The 16,487-nt window shown below is 36.1% G+C and overlaps 1 protein-coding gene across 7 annotated transcripts in view; it reads right to left on the reverse strand.

The window, feature by feature from the left end:
• Positions 1-1,079: 1,079 nt before the first annotated feature.
• Positions 1,080-16,487, reverse strand: part of LOC149789579 (uncharacterized) — a 59,164-nt gene continuing 43,756 nt past the window's right edge. For all 7 annotated transcript variants that reach the window (XM_089971596.1, XM_089971595.1, XM_089971597.1 and 4 more), the window contains 2 exons: positions 15,455-15,601; positions 1,080-4,990 (listed from right to left, as the gene is read on the reverse strand). In XM_089971596.1, the coding sequence (XP_089827722.1) occupies positions 4,948-4,990; positions 15,455-15,601 (190 nt within the window). In that variant the 3' untranslated portion in view covers positions 1,080-4,947. The remainder of the gene's footprint in view (positions 4,991-15,454; positions 15,602-16,487) is intronic.

Here is a 16,487-nt window from a genome sequence, read left to right on the forward strand (position 1 = left end):
TTACCTTTTACCACCAAAATAAGAAAAAAATTAAAGGTTAATGACAATGCACCATATGCCACCTGTTTCAGGTTCATCGTATGCATTAGTATGCGCCAGTGATCTGCACTTTATTAAAGGTGACTGTCAGCATGTGTCAGAATTCGTTTTTGTGCTATATTATCAAATCCGCTTTTACATGATTGTATTCTTCGTTTTTTGCCGAACCGTTACATTTCATTCTCACTTTTCACATACTAGAAAAGTCTCTAACTGTATCAGATCCAAATTATGGACTATCATTGCTATTGAAACTTGAACCGCCAACTATATTTCCTAACTTCAAGTCCTTATGTCACGGGTGTCCAGAACTATATTACAGCTTTTATTGTGGACATATGAAATGGAAGTATTTTGGACAATTGTTATGAGAATTAAACGTTAGATTCCATTTTATAGCTTAACGTATGGACATTTGAATACAAACGCTAGTCTCATCATCATCATCATCATCATCATCATCATCATTATTACACATTGTAAAAGCTTCGGGAATATGGTGACACTCTCCGTATATCAGTATATCCGTTTTTACCGTTAGGACCTACACTTATCAGCTTGATTGAGGTAGTTCATCATTCCTTCCTAAAAAAGGATGTAATGTGATTCTTCACGTGAATAAACGTTCCTTTGTTCAGAGCGATCCGCACCCCTCCCCCAACACCAAACATGTTCGGTGCACAGAGAGAGAGAGAGAGAGAGAGAGAGAGAGGGGAAACAAACTGATCACGTAGTTTTAAACGAATAACATATAGAAACTCATGCATGAAACTAAATCTAGATCTATTAGCGAACTGATACATTACAATACTTGGGTAATATTTACGTGACCGTAAAGCAAATTATTTTCATCCTGTAAGCGTTGAATTAATGAATAATTGCAAAATATGTTATGCTGATGAATATTGGTTTCGTTGGTTCTGTGGCATTAATTTGACATTATTTTAATTTGCAGACCATCAATTAGTAAACAAAGTTTGTTTCAACAACACTTGACAAAGATGACATAAAGGTTATTTGGAATAAGAATGACTGAGATATGCAAATATACATAAATTTATTTCAAAGTTTGAATGGGTAAAAATGAATTAGATGCTACAAGTTACTAACATTTACAATACACCTGCAGATGAGTATAGTACTTCATTAATTCAGTCCCAAAAAAAGAGGCAAAATTAGGGGCAAAATAAACATTACAAACAGTGCAAACAGACTGTCATAATTTAGGATAAAATGCTCGTTAAAAGGAATAACCATGCATACATTATATGTACTGTATTGAAAGAAGTTTGGTCATCTAAGTGGAATGTGGATAAATTTATATTTTCTTGCTGATATTCTTTGTACTTTTGTCATAGAATAAAAGCAGCCGTGAGTAGTAGGCTGTTAAAAGAAGAGAAAATCAAACAACCGTGTTATAGTCTTCGGCTATGAACTATTCAGAAGAAAAACGAAATTCCTGGCTTTTCTCTTGAGGAAACAAAATTGTTTTGCACATCGTCTTTTCTCGTTATGGAAAGCCACGCTGAACATGTTGTACTGACTATAATAGAACAGTTTCCTATTTAGTTGTGTGTGTGTGCGTGTGTACACACGTCATGAATCAGCACTTGATAGACACACAACATAGTGGCCTCTATTTGTGGTCGAGGAAGAACATAGGAAAAACACATACAAAATCATCGACCCACGGGAAAATACTGGCAATCTTTCTCTCGTTACCTAAATGACTCTTCTTATTTACTGACAGAAACGTAATGCTTTGGGAATTGAGCTCGGAACATTCAAAAACGACTGTTGGTATTTCTCAGAAACCTAATGATTTAGACAAAGAGCTGATCGAGGTTGCCAAAATGACACTTATTACCTACTAACAGAAACATATTGCTTTTATCATTAAGCTCATCGAAGCAGCCAATGTAACGAAATAAGAAACATGTTATTAACTGCCTAGCAAGCCGTTTCAAGATTGTCAAGGAACATTCATTTATGTTGCTTTGGATTGGAAAGATACGAATATACCTTTTCTAGAAAAAAAGCAATAAACCATAGAGAATATCCATCCCACGCATGAAATTTGCACTATATAATCCGTCGAACATCCTCATGGTATATGCATTTTTTGAGAGACCATCAAACCTATTGTTTTATGGATAAAAAAGTATTCACCTGATTATTGAGGTGACAAAAATGGTTTCCTTCCCATTGGCAAAAGTTACTGCCTGACCTCGTGGAGAAACAAGAGGAATGAATTTCTGCACTAATATGCTTCTAGCCAAAATGTCAATAAACAGGAAGTATGATTATTACGACACATTACATCCACACTACCAAACATAAATTGGACTCCGTGACAATGTATGTTGCAAACCTTGCGAATAACGTCTATCTTTCTTTCCCACTTACACCCGCAAGCAAATATTTTACTGATCAGATATTGTAATTCTAGCTAATATTTTGCATTAAATAGTGTAACATTTAGACTTAGAGACAACGTATGTCAGAAAATACTGAAACAAGTTTCTGTAACGTGACCTATAAACATCCTTATAACAAGCCATGACGTGTTTGAGTGAAAGCAAGCTTAAATTCGAGCTGATAGTTAATAACTATTTAATTTCCTTATTTTAGCTTTCTTTAATATAGTTACAGATCAGTTAAAATTATATATGTTTTAATATGTTCGAGTACTGAAATATATGCAAGTATGGAAAAAGCCTACATAACTAGATGTTTTCATGCAGATAAACCAGCCATTATCAAACTGAATAAAAGCAAATAATCGACACTGTAGTCAGACAAGTTATTGAAATATTACTCAGCATCATTTTGTATGCAATATGTTGTTGTTGAGTTTAAAGCCATTTCTCAGTGCAAGATAGACTATGCATGGCGACTAGTATAACTGGTGGAGAAAGAACCATGGCAAGCCCGGATAGGAACCACAGACCAACAGGAAGTTACTGGCAACTTTCTCACATGCTCAAAATGGCCGAACCGGAGAGTCGAACCCATGTATAAAAAGAAGAGGTGATTTGACAGCGATCGGTAAAGGCGAGCGCTTTAGACTACTCGACCGCTCGGGGACCCATATGCAATATGCATATAATGAATAGCATTAAAACTACGTAATGACAGTAATAATGTCACGATTACACAATAGATGAGACAATGTAACCAAATAAAATTAAAAAGAATGGAACAAATGATTATACGTTTAGCTCGGGACACATTTGGTGGAAAAGTTTATTAAAGTGTCTTCCTCTGCTAATTTAAAGTGTCTTATATAACTTAAATCAGAGATAGCAATGACAGTAAATAATAACTGTATTTTACAATACTACTACTAGTACTACTAATGAAAACAACAACAAATCAGACTCAAGTCATGGTTCATCAACAACAAGTTCGAACGAAGCTTTTACACAGTTGCACGGTTAAAGAAGTGAGGAGCATACCTACGTACACAAATGTACCACTAACTTGAACTCAAAGAATATGAATACACATTTAAAGTAATTCGATATGAATAATCGTACAGTGAAATGTGATAATAACTTTCAAACATCTAACAAACTCATTCCTAAAGACTTTAAAGCATCCGTTATGAGCGATATATACCACCTGATGCATTTTACAACTATAAGGGGTTCATACAGTTAGTTGAAGAACAGACATACATTGTAATTCTTTACCATTCGAATGAGTTGCGCCTGCATAAATACATCATTAAACCTTGCGTACTGTTCACTTCCTTATACAATGAAGTGAAAATATGAAGAAATAACAAGGGCATGTCCTTATCAGAACCAAGAAATGAAGAAAATGACATAAATTATGCACCGCTGGAATCAAACAAGTGCTAATTTATATAGAGAGATATCAACACTTGAAACAAACACACCAAAACAAGAGAATAAAGTATATCACCGCAGTTTGCGGAGGTATTGTCAGCCTAATGTTGAATGTATGTGCAAACTAATTCGAAGTAATACTTCATAACATAAACTGTCTTTACTTACACTTATATTAGAATATTGGTAAAGACACGCTACTTGGTCTACAGCATCTTTGTAACACACACGTCGTAGATTTCGTTTTGTATTGAACACTGTGATGTGTATATACAGCCAAAACAAGGGATATGTGATCTAATACGGCTGTATGAGTTACTGCCCCTTGCAGGTAAAAACAAAATTGGTTAGTGATAGATATTGATCTTTGTTTAATATTGAAACTTACGACTATGATCTTGACATGTCCTGACTTAAAATATAATTAAAGAAGGACAATTACATTAGGTGAAAACGAAATGCGATATATCACGTTCATGTCGGATGAAGGTCGTTCAGAACGTATCACGACTAGAAAGCTGAAAAAGCTGTTTTGCTCCCTAGGTCATTTCAACCTTTGTCTATCGTATTTGCGCATTTGTACACGAGACCAGCGACTCGATCCTACCGTCTATAACTAGATTTAAATTCATAAAAATCGATGTACGAAAAGATTCGACTCTGCATGGTGATTCACATGTGCATTCTTGTGCTGGTATTTATATCTTTGTAATAAAGAATTAATGACTCTACATTCCTGACTTTGTCCTATTATGTAATGGTAAAATCTTCATGTTCTGAACTAAAGACCTTGTAGAGAAACTATCGAAGAAAATGCAGTATAAATTAAGTTACATGCAGCTATAATGTCGTTTTATCTCCAAAGTAACATCATTGTGGCCGTAATGTTATTCTTCATATAAAGATAAGCCAGTGTGAGGCGTATGGCGAGTCGTAAGGTTATCTACGGTGACCTGCAAAGTAATAGTAATTGGATATATTTATACCCAGTTGCAAGAAAAATGTTTTGTTTGTTGTTATTGCTTTAAGACCGATTCATTAATATTTATACAGATTAGACAAATTCATAGGTGTCTTCTTTGTGTTTTTGCCCAGACCTGAAACGGAAAATAGATATTATAAGTGTTATATTAAGGTAGCAGAAAAACATTCTTGAGTATTATAGTGTGGCACTAAGACGAAAAAGAAATCGTTTGTAATAAATAAAATTAACATTAAGTTGGCATTCTTGGACATATGACACAATGGTAACAAAATGACTACTTTTAGCAAGGAGAGATTAAACAGATTATCGCACTGAAGGGACAAGGGAAAATGTAATGTTAAAATTAATATGATATTTCCTCTTGTGTCTCTAAATATTTTCTGTTTTAAGTGCGAGTATGACTGTTTGGCAGAAAAGTGACAGTTAATGTTAGATATTAAAATCGATTTCCCTTTGGACCTACATTTGTTTAAAAACGAACAGACACTAAGGATTTAAAGAGACTGGTAATTTTGTATCTACATTTACTGACCAACACCTATTCAGTAACCAATAAGCCATTTTTCTTGCCAACACATACACTTACTGAGCATTACGGAGATTTTTCTTACCAGCACATATAGATGTACTAAACAATATACCGTTAGGCTGACCGTCAACCACACTTACTTACCAACGACAAGGGTAAGCATGCAAATAAACACATAAATATACTATCACAACTGAAAAAGACTTGAAAGAAGGCACATACGCCATACACATACTCTACACATACTATCATGTGTGGAGCGAAAACGGAGATTTGCATTAAGTTACGGTTTTCTTGGACTATAAGGTTTCGAATTGTTCATTTTGAGTGTCAACGATGTCACAATTATGTATTTTGATGTTTTCGGAACAAACTGTTTTGCATAAGATGATAAAATGTTTTGTTTTCTTCAAGTCCATTTTTACCTACTCCTAAGGATTAACCACGTGATTTCCACAACACATTTTGTGATAAACTGTTTCAACTCTTTTCCTTTCTTTATGTCTTTCTTTCTTCTTTTTCTTCTTTCTCTCTCAGGAGATAACAGCACGCATGTGCAGTATGTTGCCAAATTTGTAGTATTGTTCCATTATCATGTCCTAAATTCAATTATTTGCAAATATACTGTTTGCACAAATTCAGTGATTTATTTGAATGCATACATGACCTAACGAAGTCGATGTAATGCAGCATTAAGGTATTAATCTCTCCCTATATATATATATGTATATATATATATATATATATATATATATATATATATATATATATATATATATATATATATATATATATATATATATATATATATATATATCCGGAAACACTCTTTCAAGATGACATACATCCATACATCCATACATACATACAGACAGACAGAGAGACAGACAGACCGACAAACAGACATACATACATACATACATACATACATACATACATGCATGCATGCATACATACATACATACATACATACATACATACATACATACATACATACATGCATGCATGCATGCATGCATGCATGCATACATACATACATACATACAGGTCAGCTGTTGACATGATTTTCTCAGTACGCCAGTTGCAGGAGAAGTGTCGCGAGCAGCAGATGCCCCTCTATATTGCCTTCATAGACCTGAGAAAGGCGTTTGATCTGGTCAGTCGTAGCGGACTTTTTAGACTCCTGAAGAAGATTGGCAACCCCCCACGACTGATCGCTGTTGTCACGTCGTTCCACGAGAACATGCACAGCACAGTATTCTTCAATGTCGCAACATCGGAGGCTTTCCCAGTCATCAGCGGGGTCAAACAAGTAAGTGTCTTTACGCCGAGGCATTTCGCCAACTTCTTCTCCATGCCTCTCCAGTACGCCTTCAAGGACTGCAGCGAGAGAGTGTACATCCATACCAGGGCAAGTTGTTCAACATCGCCCGTCTCCGCGTTAAGACTAAAGTCACAGAGGTCCTCATCCGTGAACTGCTTTTCGCCTACGATGCAGCCTTGACATAACACACGAAAGACTGCAACAGCTGGTAAGCGGCCTCTCCCACGCCTGTAAGGAGTCTGGACTGACCATCAGTTTGAAGAAAATGAACGTCATGGCGAAAGACAAAGACTCCCCTCCTTCCGTCACCATCGATGCGTACAACTTGGAAGTTGTTGAGGACTTCACATACCTCAGGTCAACCATCTCTAGTTCACTCTCCATCGATTCTGAGGTGAACGGCAGGATTGCTAAGTCAGCAGCAGTGATGGCCAAACTAAACCAGAGGGTCGGGAACAACCCCAACCTCACTGAGAAGACCAACCGGGGTGTCTACTAGGCCTGCTAACTCAACAGCTTCCACCTGATATGCCTGCTGCGCATTCTGCACATCCAGTGACAGGACAAAGTACCCAACACAGAGGATCTGGAAGGCGCCAACATAAACAGCATGTTCTCCATGTCGGCCATGGCAATAGAATGGACCCAGGCCGTATTCATGTTATATGGGGAGTCTGCAGAAGGTGCACGACTGACTGGACGACCACGTCTGCGCTACAAAGATGTTTGCAAGAAGGACATTAAGACGGCCAACATCAATGTCAACGACTGGGAGAGCTGTGCTAACGACCGTTCCACTTGGCATCTAGCTGTCAGACAGGTCTTTCAAAAGCCGAGGAAGACAGAAACATAACGCAAGCTGAAAAAGAACTATTAAGAATGAGAAACAACAACTTACCATGGAGCTACACCATCGTCTCCCGTAGACGGACGGATGGGACGTCCAGACCTTCATACATACATACATACATACACATAACATACATACATACATACATACATACATACATACATACATACATACATACATACATACATACATACATGTCACTTAATGATTTCTTATAAACATAAATTTCAAACATGTTATATTAAACTTCTAGGGAATCTGTATAGCATAGATAGATAAGACTGACAGGTATAGAAAAAGTCAACGTTTTACGGAGTAAATATGTCAGTAGAGATCACATTAGTGAGGATGGCATATGAAAACTGCCCTTTTCAACGTTTGTATTTGCAACAGGATACAAACACGTAAGCATCAAACAATCAATCTACATAAAAATGTAAACAAACTTCCAATGATAACATCAATGACTAGCATGTATGATTCCCATTGTACAATGGGTGTCAATGGTCAATGCGAAATCTTGGATTTCAATAGTTGTGCATTTTTATCATCAGGATATTTAGACATTAATAACAAAATAAACCACTACTTTTCGTCTTAGTAACCTGTCCTGTATAAAATCGAATTATACAAGCGCATGATAAAAAGGTTGCAACATTATTAGTTTGTTGAAATAATGAACTTAAGTTCCAAGTGTCCTGATCAAGCAAAGCATGCCAAATCGCGCACTCCTTTGTATTTGTTTATTAGCCCTTACAAAAAAATCAAAGAACAGGTCGAAAAAGAGACATTAAAGAGCGTGTAACATATTTTATTCAAAACAAGAAATCACAAACCTGCTTATACCATAGTTACAAATAAACATTTAAAGATATAAGTAATTAAGGTCCGCTAAATCAGTCATAAAGAAAGAAAAACTGAAAGGTAGGGCAGTGATATAACAATACAAAGTTTTGCTCATATACAACCTATGGTATTTACTAGAAACTGTTACACAGGCACAGCCTATGTTGACAACGCTGAAAAATAACACCGGACTTACGATAATCTAAATTAGTACCATTTTGACATCGATAGACAATGCGTTCATGAGAAAAAGAAAATAATTCTGCGTAGTGATTACTAAACCACGTGTACTTTTTTATTGTTTGTAGAGAAATCGTGTTGTAATGCATACTAAAAATGCCTTTGATGGTGAAAATGCACAAAATATTGTCCACACACTTTCCGATCAGATCGTCTTATTTCACGTTACTGATAATTCTTCGTGCACAGAACAATTCGGTGATCATGTATTTTCTTGCACTGCCATAAATTTACCGCGGTAAATCTGCCGGAAAGCGAAGTCAAAGAACACTAATAAACACACGTCAAGGTGTCCTAAACTCAAAGAAACTGTTCCGTCTTAGTGAATCAGCTGCTTTGATTTGAATGCGTACAGGGCCATAACCATAAGGATAACCACTAAGACTAAATTCTTCTTTAGCGCTCTGACACGTTTGGTTCAGAATTATGACACAGCAAATGTGAAATGACCTTTTATCCGAGGGTAAAACAAATCCTCTCTTCTAAAGTCATCATGAAGATGATAAATTGGACCAAACAAATGAAGGTAGTGACAGCAACTGAGACCACCTGTTCAAAGTAACGCACACTCCACTCCCATCCGTGGAGTTTCACACCGCAACTGAAACAATGTAATTGTTTTCCTTCTCATAAGTTGACAGATCATGTTCTAGCTAACGTTTTGGGTCTGGTTACATCAATAGTATTCTGGTATCTCCCTTTCAACGTCTGTAATCAAACTTGCAATAGCAAGGCAAAGCCACAGAAAACTTGGATTCATTTTCTATTTGTGATTCTAACTGAGCTTGTGACATCAAGATTTGTTTGTCGGTGAAATCATAACAGATATAGATTGATACACCGACATCATGTTAGCGATATTAGAGTGGTACAGTTGTGCTTCGTGACTTTTGTCGCATAGTATAGCATCACTCAGGTTGCAATGTGTACCGTCACATTCGAATTCATTGAACTTATAGTCGGTGAGTCCAGCACACTGTTTCTGTGCAGATGCATCTAACTGGCGGATGTTCTGGTTATATTGATTGTTAAGTCTTAGAAATCTCTCCGTTTTATGTTGAAGAACAGTGCCAGTACCACTCGTGATGTAGTGCGTAAGTCGCATTCGTTTCTCGTAGACGATGTGATACAATTTATTCAAGGTCGACTGACAACGTAATAATCTGACAATCATGTGAGGGTCGACCGTAGTGACATGAAAGTCTTAATATTTACCTGACTTAAAAGCTTCGATTATAGGTCCATATTTACCACTTGATTTAAATTGTAGTTCATTTCGAGTCCTTTCACTTTGCATTTGGTATGTGGTCCATGCTTAGCCCTGTTCTGGTAACCGTAATTGTTAATCCCACAACTATCACAAATAATATTTAAAAAGTCTCTTCTGGATGTGCATGAGGTCCACGCTCTTAAACTTTCGTCTTCGATGAAAGGGTGGTGTGCACCTGGGCGATCAGTGTGAACGCAACTAATCCATGTCAAAAACGCAACGACACGGTCTCCTGAAAGTTCAAACACCAAATACCATTTCAAACATATATCGGATGCTACTTAATCTGTCATGATAACATTGCCAAAGTGGTCGGGTGGTATTCCGTGTTGGACATCTACGTAATTCACCAAGATCAGTTCTTCATATATGATTTCGACCTCTTTAATAAGTTTTCCTTTTTCGTCGATGATCTGAACGTATTCACTTCATTCCAGCTAGTATAAAGTATTTGGCAATGACCCAGCTTTCTCCACAAGCAATTGAACATAATGTAAGCAACCGATAATCGTACTTCGTTCAGTTCGAAGTGTTCCAAGATATCCCTTCCAATGAAAGATACATTTGTTTAAAAATGTATTTTTTCTACCTGTTCGAAGGTAAGCCTTCCAGGGATTGACACTTCTTTATTTTTTTCTGGGTTCTAGCATCAGGAAGGATAACCAGTGGCTTCAGTTTCAAAACTTCTGATTTATATCAATAAAATCCATTTTTAATCCAGTTGGTATTGTACTTTGGTAAAGAGGTGACAGGTTTCCTAGACTTGTAATGATTGATATCCACTGTTCAGAGAATGAAACAATTCAATATTCACGACGCTATTGTCAAGGTACGTTATTGGTGATCGTGACGATAAGGCGTCTGTTGATTTCACATTTTAGCACATGTCGGACCACACACATTGATAACGGCGTACATTCATAAAGGTTTCCAAACGGTAGGGTCTCAGCAAGCTCTTAGTCAGGGGGATAGAAAACAACTAACATATACAAAACAAACAATTAACACAAAATATACGAAATATGTTGGATTCCTAAAAAAAAAACGCTAGTCACTATGGATAATTTAATACACGTGATATAACAATACAAAGTTTTGCTGAAATACTATACGAGCGGGTTAGTCTATCTATCACATAGCAAACCGGTATGTTTGACCCAGTTTGTGAACAGAGACATCGACGCCAGAAATTATATCTCGGTAGAATTATGTAAGTAGGTTCTGAAAGAAAGATGTTAAGCTACTGTATGTTGGGATACTAGAAAGAATAATAATAATAATTATAATGTGCAATAGTGTTTATTTTAATACATCACAATTGCCAATAAGTCGAACAGACGAAGCAATCCAGTTATGGTTCATTTGCCCAGTTTCGAAAGACATTGCTTCAGTATATGCACAGCCTTCAACCCGTGCAAGATAGAGTTTTCTGACGTATATACCAGTAGTACTTGAAGAAAATATGGTTCCTAGCTGCTTTTTATATGATCCAATCTTTACCTATGTATGACCATAGTACCACTTTCGTAACTTCTATGATGACCACCTCTGCGAAATACAATCACTCTTGTTTTCACCACATTCACTTTTAATGTCTACTTTAGACATAGATATGCAGCCTATTGAGAATATTTTTTGCAACTGGTGAGCAGTGTCAGAAAAGACGATTAAATTCTCTGTGTACAACAATAAAAATAGTTATAAGGTTTCTATCGACACTTCCCTGTTTCTTTCATCTAAAAAGGGTCCAAAGATCATTTAAGCACATCGGTAATAATATTGCTGGACTTAACACGTTTGTACATCATTATGAATTACCTAAATGATAATTAACATTTTTCCGCTAATATTGTCACTAAATAGCTTTCGGTACCGTAAACATCTCTATCAAATCAAAAACTTTTTCATTCTATATAAATACTCCATAGAATCTACCCCTATATTGTTTTTCAAATACTGCTGAAAAATAATCCGATCTATATCTGGCTTACTCTTCGCCCAGTAATTCGTTTTCGTCCACCTTATCGTTTATCATATTTTTTAACATTGATGAAAACACTTTGCTTAACAGAGGGAGTGAGCTAATGCTTCTGTAATTGGATAATTATAATAATAATAATAATAATTATTATTATTATTATTATTATTATTATTATTATTATTATAAAGTCAATAACACCATACCAAATGTAATTACTTGGGTAGATATTACAGTAAGCTGTGCGTCTGCTGCAAAAGTGAGGACTGACTCTCTAAATGTGAGAAGGCTGCGACGAGAAAGATATATTAACTCATTTAGGCCAAAATTCCCCTTGACTTTTAGCTGGTAATATCCAGTATCGTTCCTTTATATCTGTCCACCTAAGGTTAGATTCAGTTATTAACATATCGATCGTCTAAACTGAATGTCCATTCGAATTTTGTGCTTAGTGTTGACTTTGTTGTGAATGTGGCTTTTGTGATTATTCATTCGCTTTCTGAAATTAGTGGTTTCGCCAGCATATTGAGTGGCAAAGATCGTGCATGTCAGACGTAAGGGTGTATTACTGGTTGGACATCCTAACTTTTCATTGCATGTGTAATATGTTCCTTTCGTCGAATTGTTGATTGCATGTGTAATCTGTTCCTTTCGTCGAATTTTTGATTGCATGTGTTTGCAAATTAGACGACAGTTGTCTTTGCAATGGTATCTTGCTGAATCTTTGGTCTTGTTTGACCTACCCTTGCGAGTTCCGGATGGACCTTGAGATTATTAAGTCTATGAAATCATAGGAACTACTTGAAACATATCCTTGAGATGTTCTGGCGACTCAATATGGAGTCTACGCTTGCGTATGATCTCTGTTTAGGTTTGGATTGTCGGAGTGGAAAGTTAGAACTAACGCGACACATTTGTTGGTTTTCTTAGTTTTATATTTCAGGAAAGTTCCTCTGTCGAGGAGTCTAGATTTTTTTAATTTCCTCCTCAATGTATCTCCTACTGCATCGTCTCCCTCTAAGGTTTACCTTGAGCTCTCCGAGTCTGTTTACAAAGGTTGCAGGATTAGAGTGTATGCGTTTGGGTCGAAATAATTTGTTAGGTGCTGGCGGTGGCAGCTGGTCGGGAGTAGAGTCAGAAGGTTTAGAGTATAATTCAGTTTCAGAAGGTTAGATTAAATATCGAATAAGATACGGGAACTATGTAGATAGATGAGAATTGATTACTGGGTTGTCATTCGAATATACTAATTGAGCTGTACATCCCGATCGATGCAATAAACTATCATGAAGGGAAAATGTAATTGTCTTAGTCGGAAGAATCTGTGGAAATAATATTAGAATATGAACCGATGCTTGCAACGAAGAAACACGAAATGTTTTATTATGTGTTAAACATTTTTGGTTACCAACTCCAACGGCCCTTTTTAGCGCCACTCTGCTGTTCTTTCAGAAATATACATATACTATTGAACTATTGCCAAAATACTGTTTTGATGAGTGTATATCTTTGTCTGTTTCTATTGTTCCAGATTAAAATTTACATCTCCTCTAAACCCTCCTACATTTGTGTGTGACACATGTACTATTACGATCACAGGTGTTTAGATTGTGTGCACGTTTGTTATGTTCTCTGAATATAATCAAATGCATGTGGATAGTGTGTAAGCACTCCCGCCCTTTACAAGGTTGATAGCATGTTTGTGTATATTGTGCACGCATTCCTATGCTTTTCTCTCGTTACATTTCTTCGTGTTGATAGAATATTGGGTATGGTATCGTCTATAGTGAGTACGCACTCCTACCCATTTGTTATTTAGCACGTGTAGATATTACGAACTCCAAATGATACATTAGTTAGTATGTGTGAGTGCTAGTCAGTCAAATATTGTGTAGGTTATTACGTGTTTGCACTTGTCAGTATTACATTTTCCCTTATAACCAATCCCCTTGTCCTGAGATTCTCCTTTGAACATATTAGCATGGACGTTTAATTCCCCAAGACTCCCAATCATATGTTAGACCTAGACTTTTTAGCTATGAGTCCCCAATGAGCCTATTATAGCCAGAATTTGAGATAGTACCCATACTGTTAACACCCTTTATCTCCTGACTGGATCATCTGACACCAGTGTAGTCCCCATAATACTTTCCTACTGTATGGGAACTCACAATTTAGGGTGATCAGTAGCTTGAATATACTTAGTAAATAATCATGGAAACAGCTAAGTAGGGGAAAACGTTATCTTGAACAAACATGGTTAAAGTAGAAAAAAATCTTCTTTCAGACAAATGTTAGAAAACTAAGAGAAAGAAACTACTACATCCAGATTCGCTCGAAAAATAAAAAAGTCGCAGGTGAGGTATAAAATAAGCAAATACAAGATGTATATGGGACGGTTTCCTGGTACATTATGCACTAATAATATAGTAAAATGAGAATAATTAGGCAATTTATCAGTCACAATATCAAAATGTTTCCACGTCACCTGTGAAATATGTCCTAATTTTTCCTCTTGCAAATCTTAGCTTTTATTTTATATTTGTGACGGTCAAAATAATCGATTTGGATGGATTTTATTTCCACTTGGCACCAAGGCAGTTAACTGTTATATCATCGATGCAAGAAGTTCCAGATGTCACATACGCTTTTATAGTTACTTTTACCAATGGTATCATCATGATATATAGTGTTCTCATTATCAATGTTGTCAAACTGATGGCTATTTCTTTTATAAGAAATTAAACTATTTCTTCGCGGATAAATACAAATTAACGTTGTTGGTGTTCCGAGATAATCATCTCAGAGCAGTCTGATCTGACAGACTTCAAAGCGTATCATCTCCAAAGCTTGCCTTGGGTACGAGTTTACCCGACTGGATTAGTTTATTTATTTTGTTTATGTCTACATTCATCGCAAGCTTCGTAGCTTTGGTAAGCTTATTACCTGTTTGATGACAGAAGCTGCAAACTTCGATTGTCATTCCGATTTGCAACCAACTCTCTTCTATCAAAATGCCTCCATTGTTGACAAATATGGTTTTAGTGTTATGGGAGTCAGAATGGTTAATGCCACAATGTTCCTGTTCTATTTTTCTATTAAGTTCTAAAGTTTGATCTATTAGCGTTTGCATTTGACTTTGAGTTCAAGAGGTATGGACAGTCATGATTATCGAAAAGAAAACTGTTGTATATGTCTAGTCAATTGCAATTTTTTGATTCTTGTAGAAAACTATTTTTGAGTAAGTTAATATTAGAAACTTCTTGTCTGAAATTCACATAATGTATCAACATGATGGAGAGAGAAATAAAGAGACAGGAAGCGAGGAAGCGTACAAGAAAATAAGAAGAAAACAAACAATGAAGGATAAGAATAATGAATTAGGTCATAATACGGATATGATATAGATAAAGCAAGTATTGGTTTTCTAAATGGCATTACAAGGCGTTCCACGGTATCGAAATCAATTTTCCTAAAGCCCATATATTTCAATATCTCATTGTGAAATATATAATGAAATCTAATAAAAACAAACCTACCCTTTTAAGTATATAGCGTCATACTGATTTGGACTATGTTCGATCGTACTCTGGTCCAAGGACTCGTACTGTCTGATTTCGCCCACTGTGACCGACTCGTGTGTGTCCGTCATGATAGAGTTGACATACACAGGGACGTCATTAGTCCTGTTCAATATGCGAAATTACATATTTATAAAACTTTCTGGACATTGTAAAACTCAAAATCTTACAGAGTTTTTCCGTGTATTAAAGATGATTCACTGCATATGTTTATTATATATCCTATAGAAATTATTCCTTTCACAAATTTCTATTTCCATAAGTCTCGAGAACCTTTCGAGAAATATTAATCTAATTGCTTTCCGAAATATACCATGCTTGCCGTTAAATGTGTCCATCGTATAAAGACCGTTCCTGCTTAATCGTATTATTTCATCGAAAACCTTCCATTGAATAGTTTTCTTTATACTTCATAATGGCTTTGTCATATTATGAAAACGACGGAATTGCTTGAACACTTACATTAAAAACGAGTTTCTGGTCAAATGGAATAAGTGGGGATATTTATTACACTGACTTCGTGCATGCTTGGATATTCATTCTTCTTTTCCGATCGATTATTCTTTTATGCGTTGTAAGTAATTCATTAAAACAACCTCTCTGTCTAAGCATCGTGTTAGTTTCAACTAAAAGTGAACTTTAATTAGCATGTGTTCTTTTTGATCATTCGAAACGCAGATCATGCAAGACTACCCGGTGTAGCAGACACGAAATTTATGTTGATTAAAAATCATTTATGGAACGACGTGTCGCCCACTGGTAGCATATACATTTCTGTCAAATAAACAGGGCTTCGATCGACCGCGACATCTTTAGCTACAAACGCCCCGGTTGCCTTTGAAAGGCGTAAACAAATACTGTGTTTCATGGCAGATATAGGACAGTGGGCTCCTGATTGTCCAGTCGGACGATTCGAAAGTATCGTAGAAGATGACTTGAAAGTTATTACTCACCAACAAATATTTTTGTCAGAATATACAATATGAAGCAG

Source organism: Sinohyriopsis cumingii, chromosome 10 (genome assembly GCF_028554795.1).
Source record: "Sinohyriopsis cumingii isolate HCF-2022 chromosome 10, ASM2855479v2, whole genome shotgun sequence".
Taxonomy (NCBI): domain Eukaryota; kingdom Metazoa; phylum Mollusca; class Bivalvia; order Unionida; family Unionidae; genus Sinohyriopsis; species Sinohyriopsis cumingii.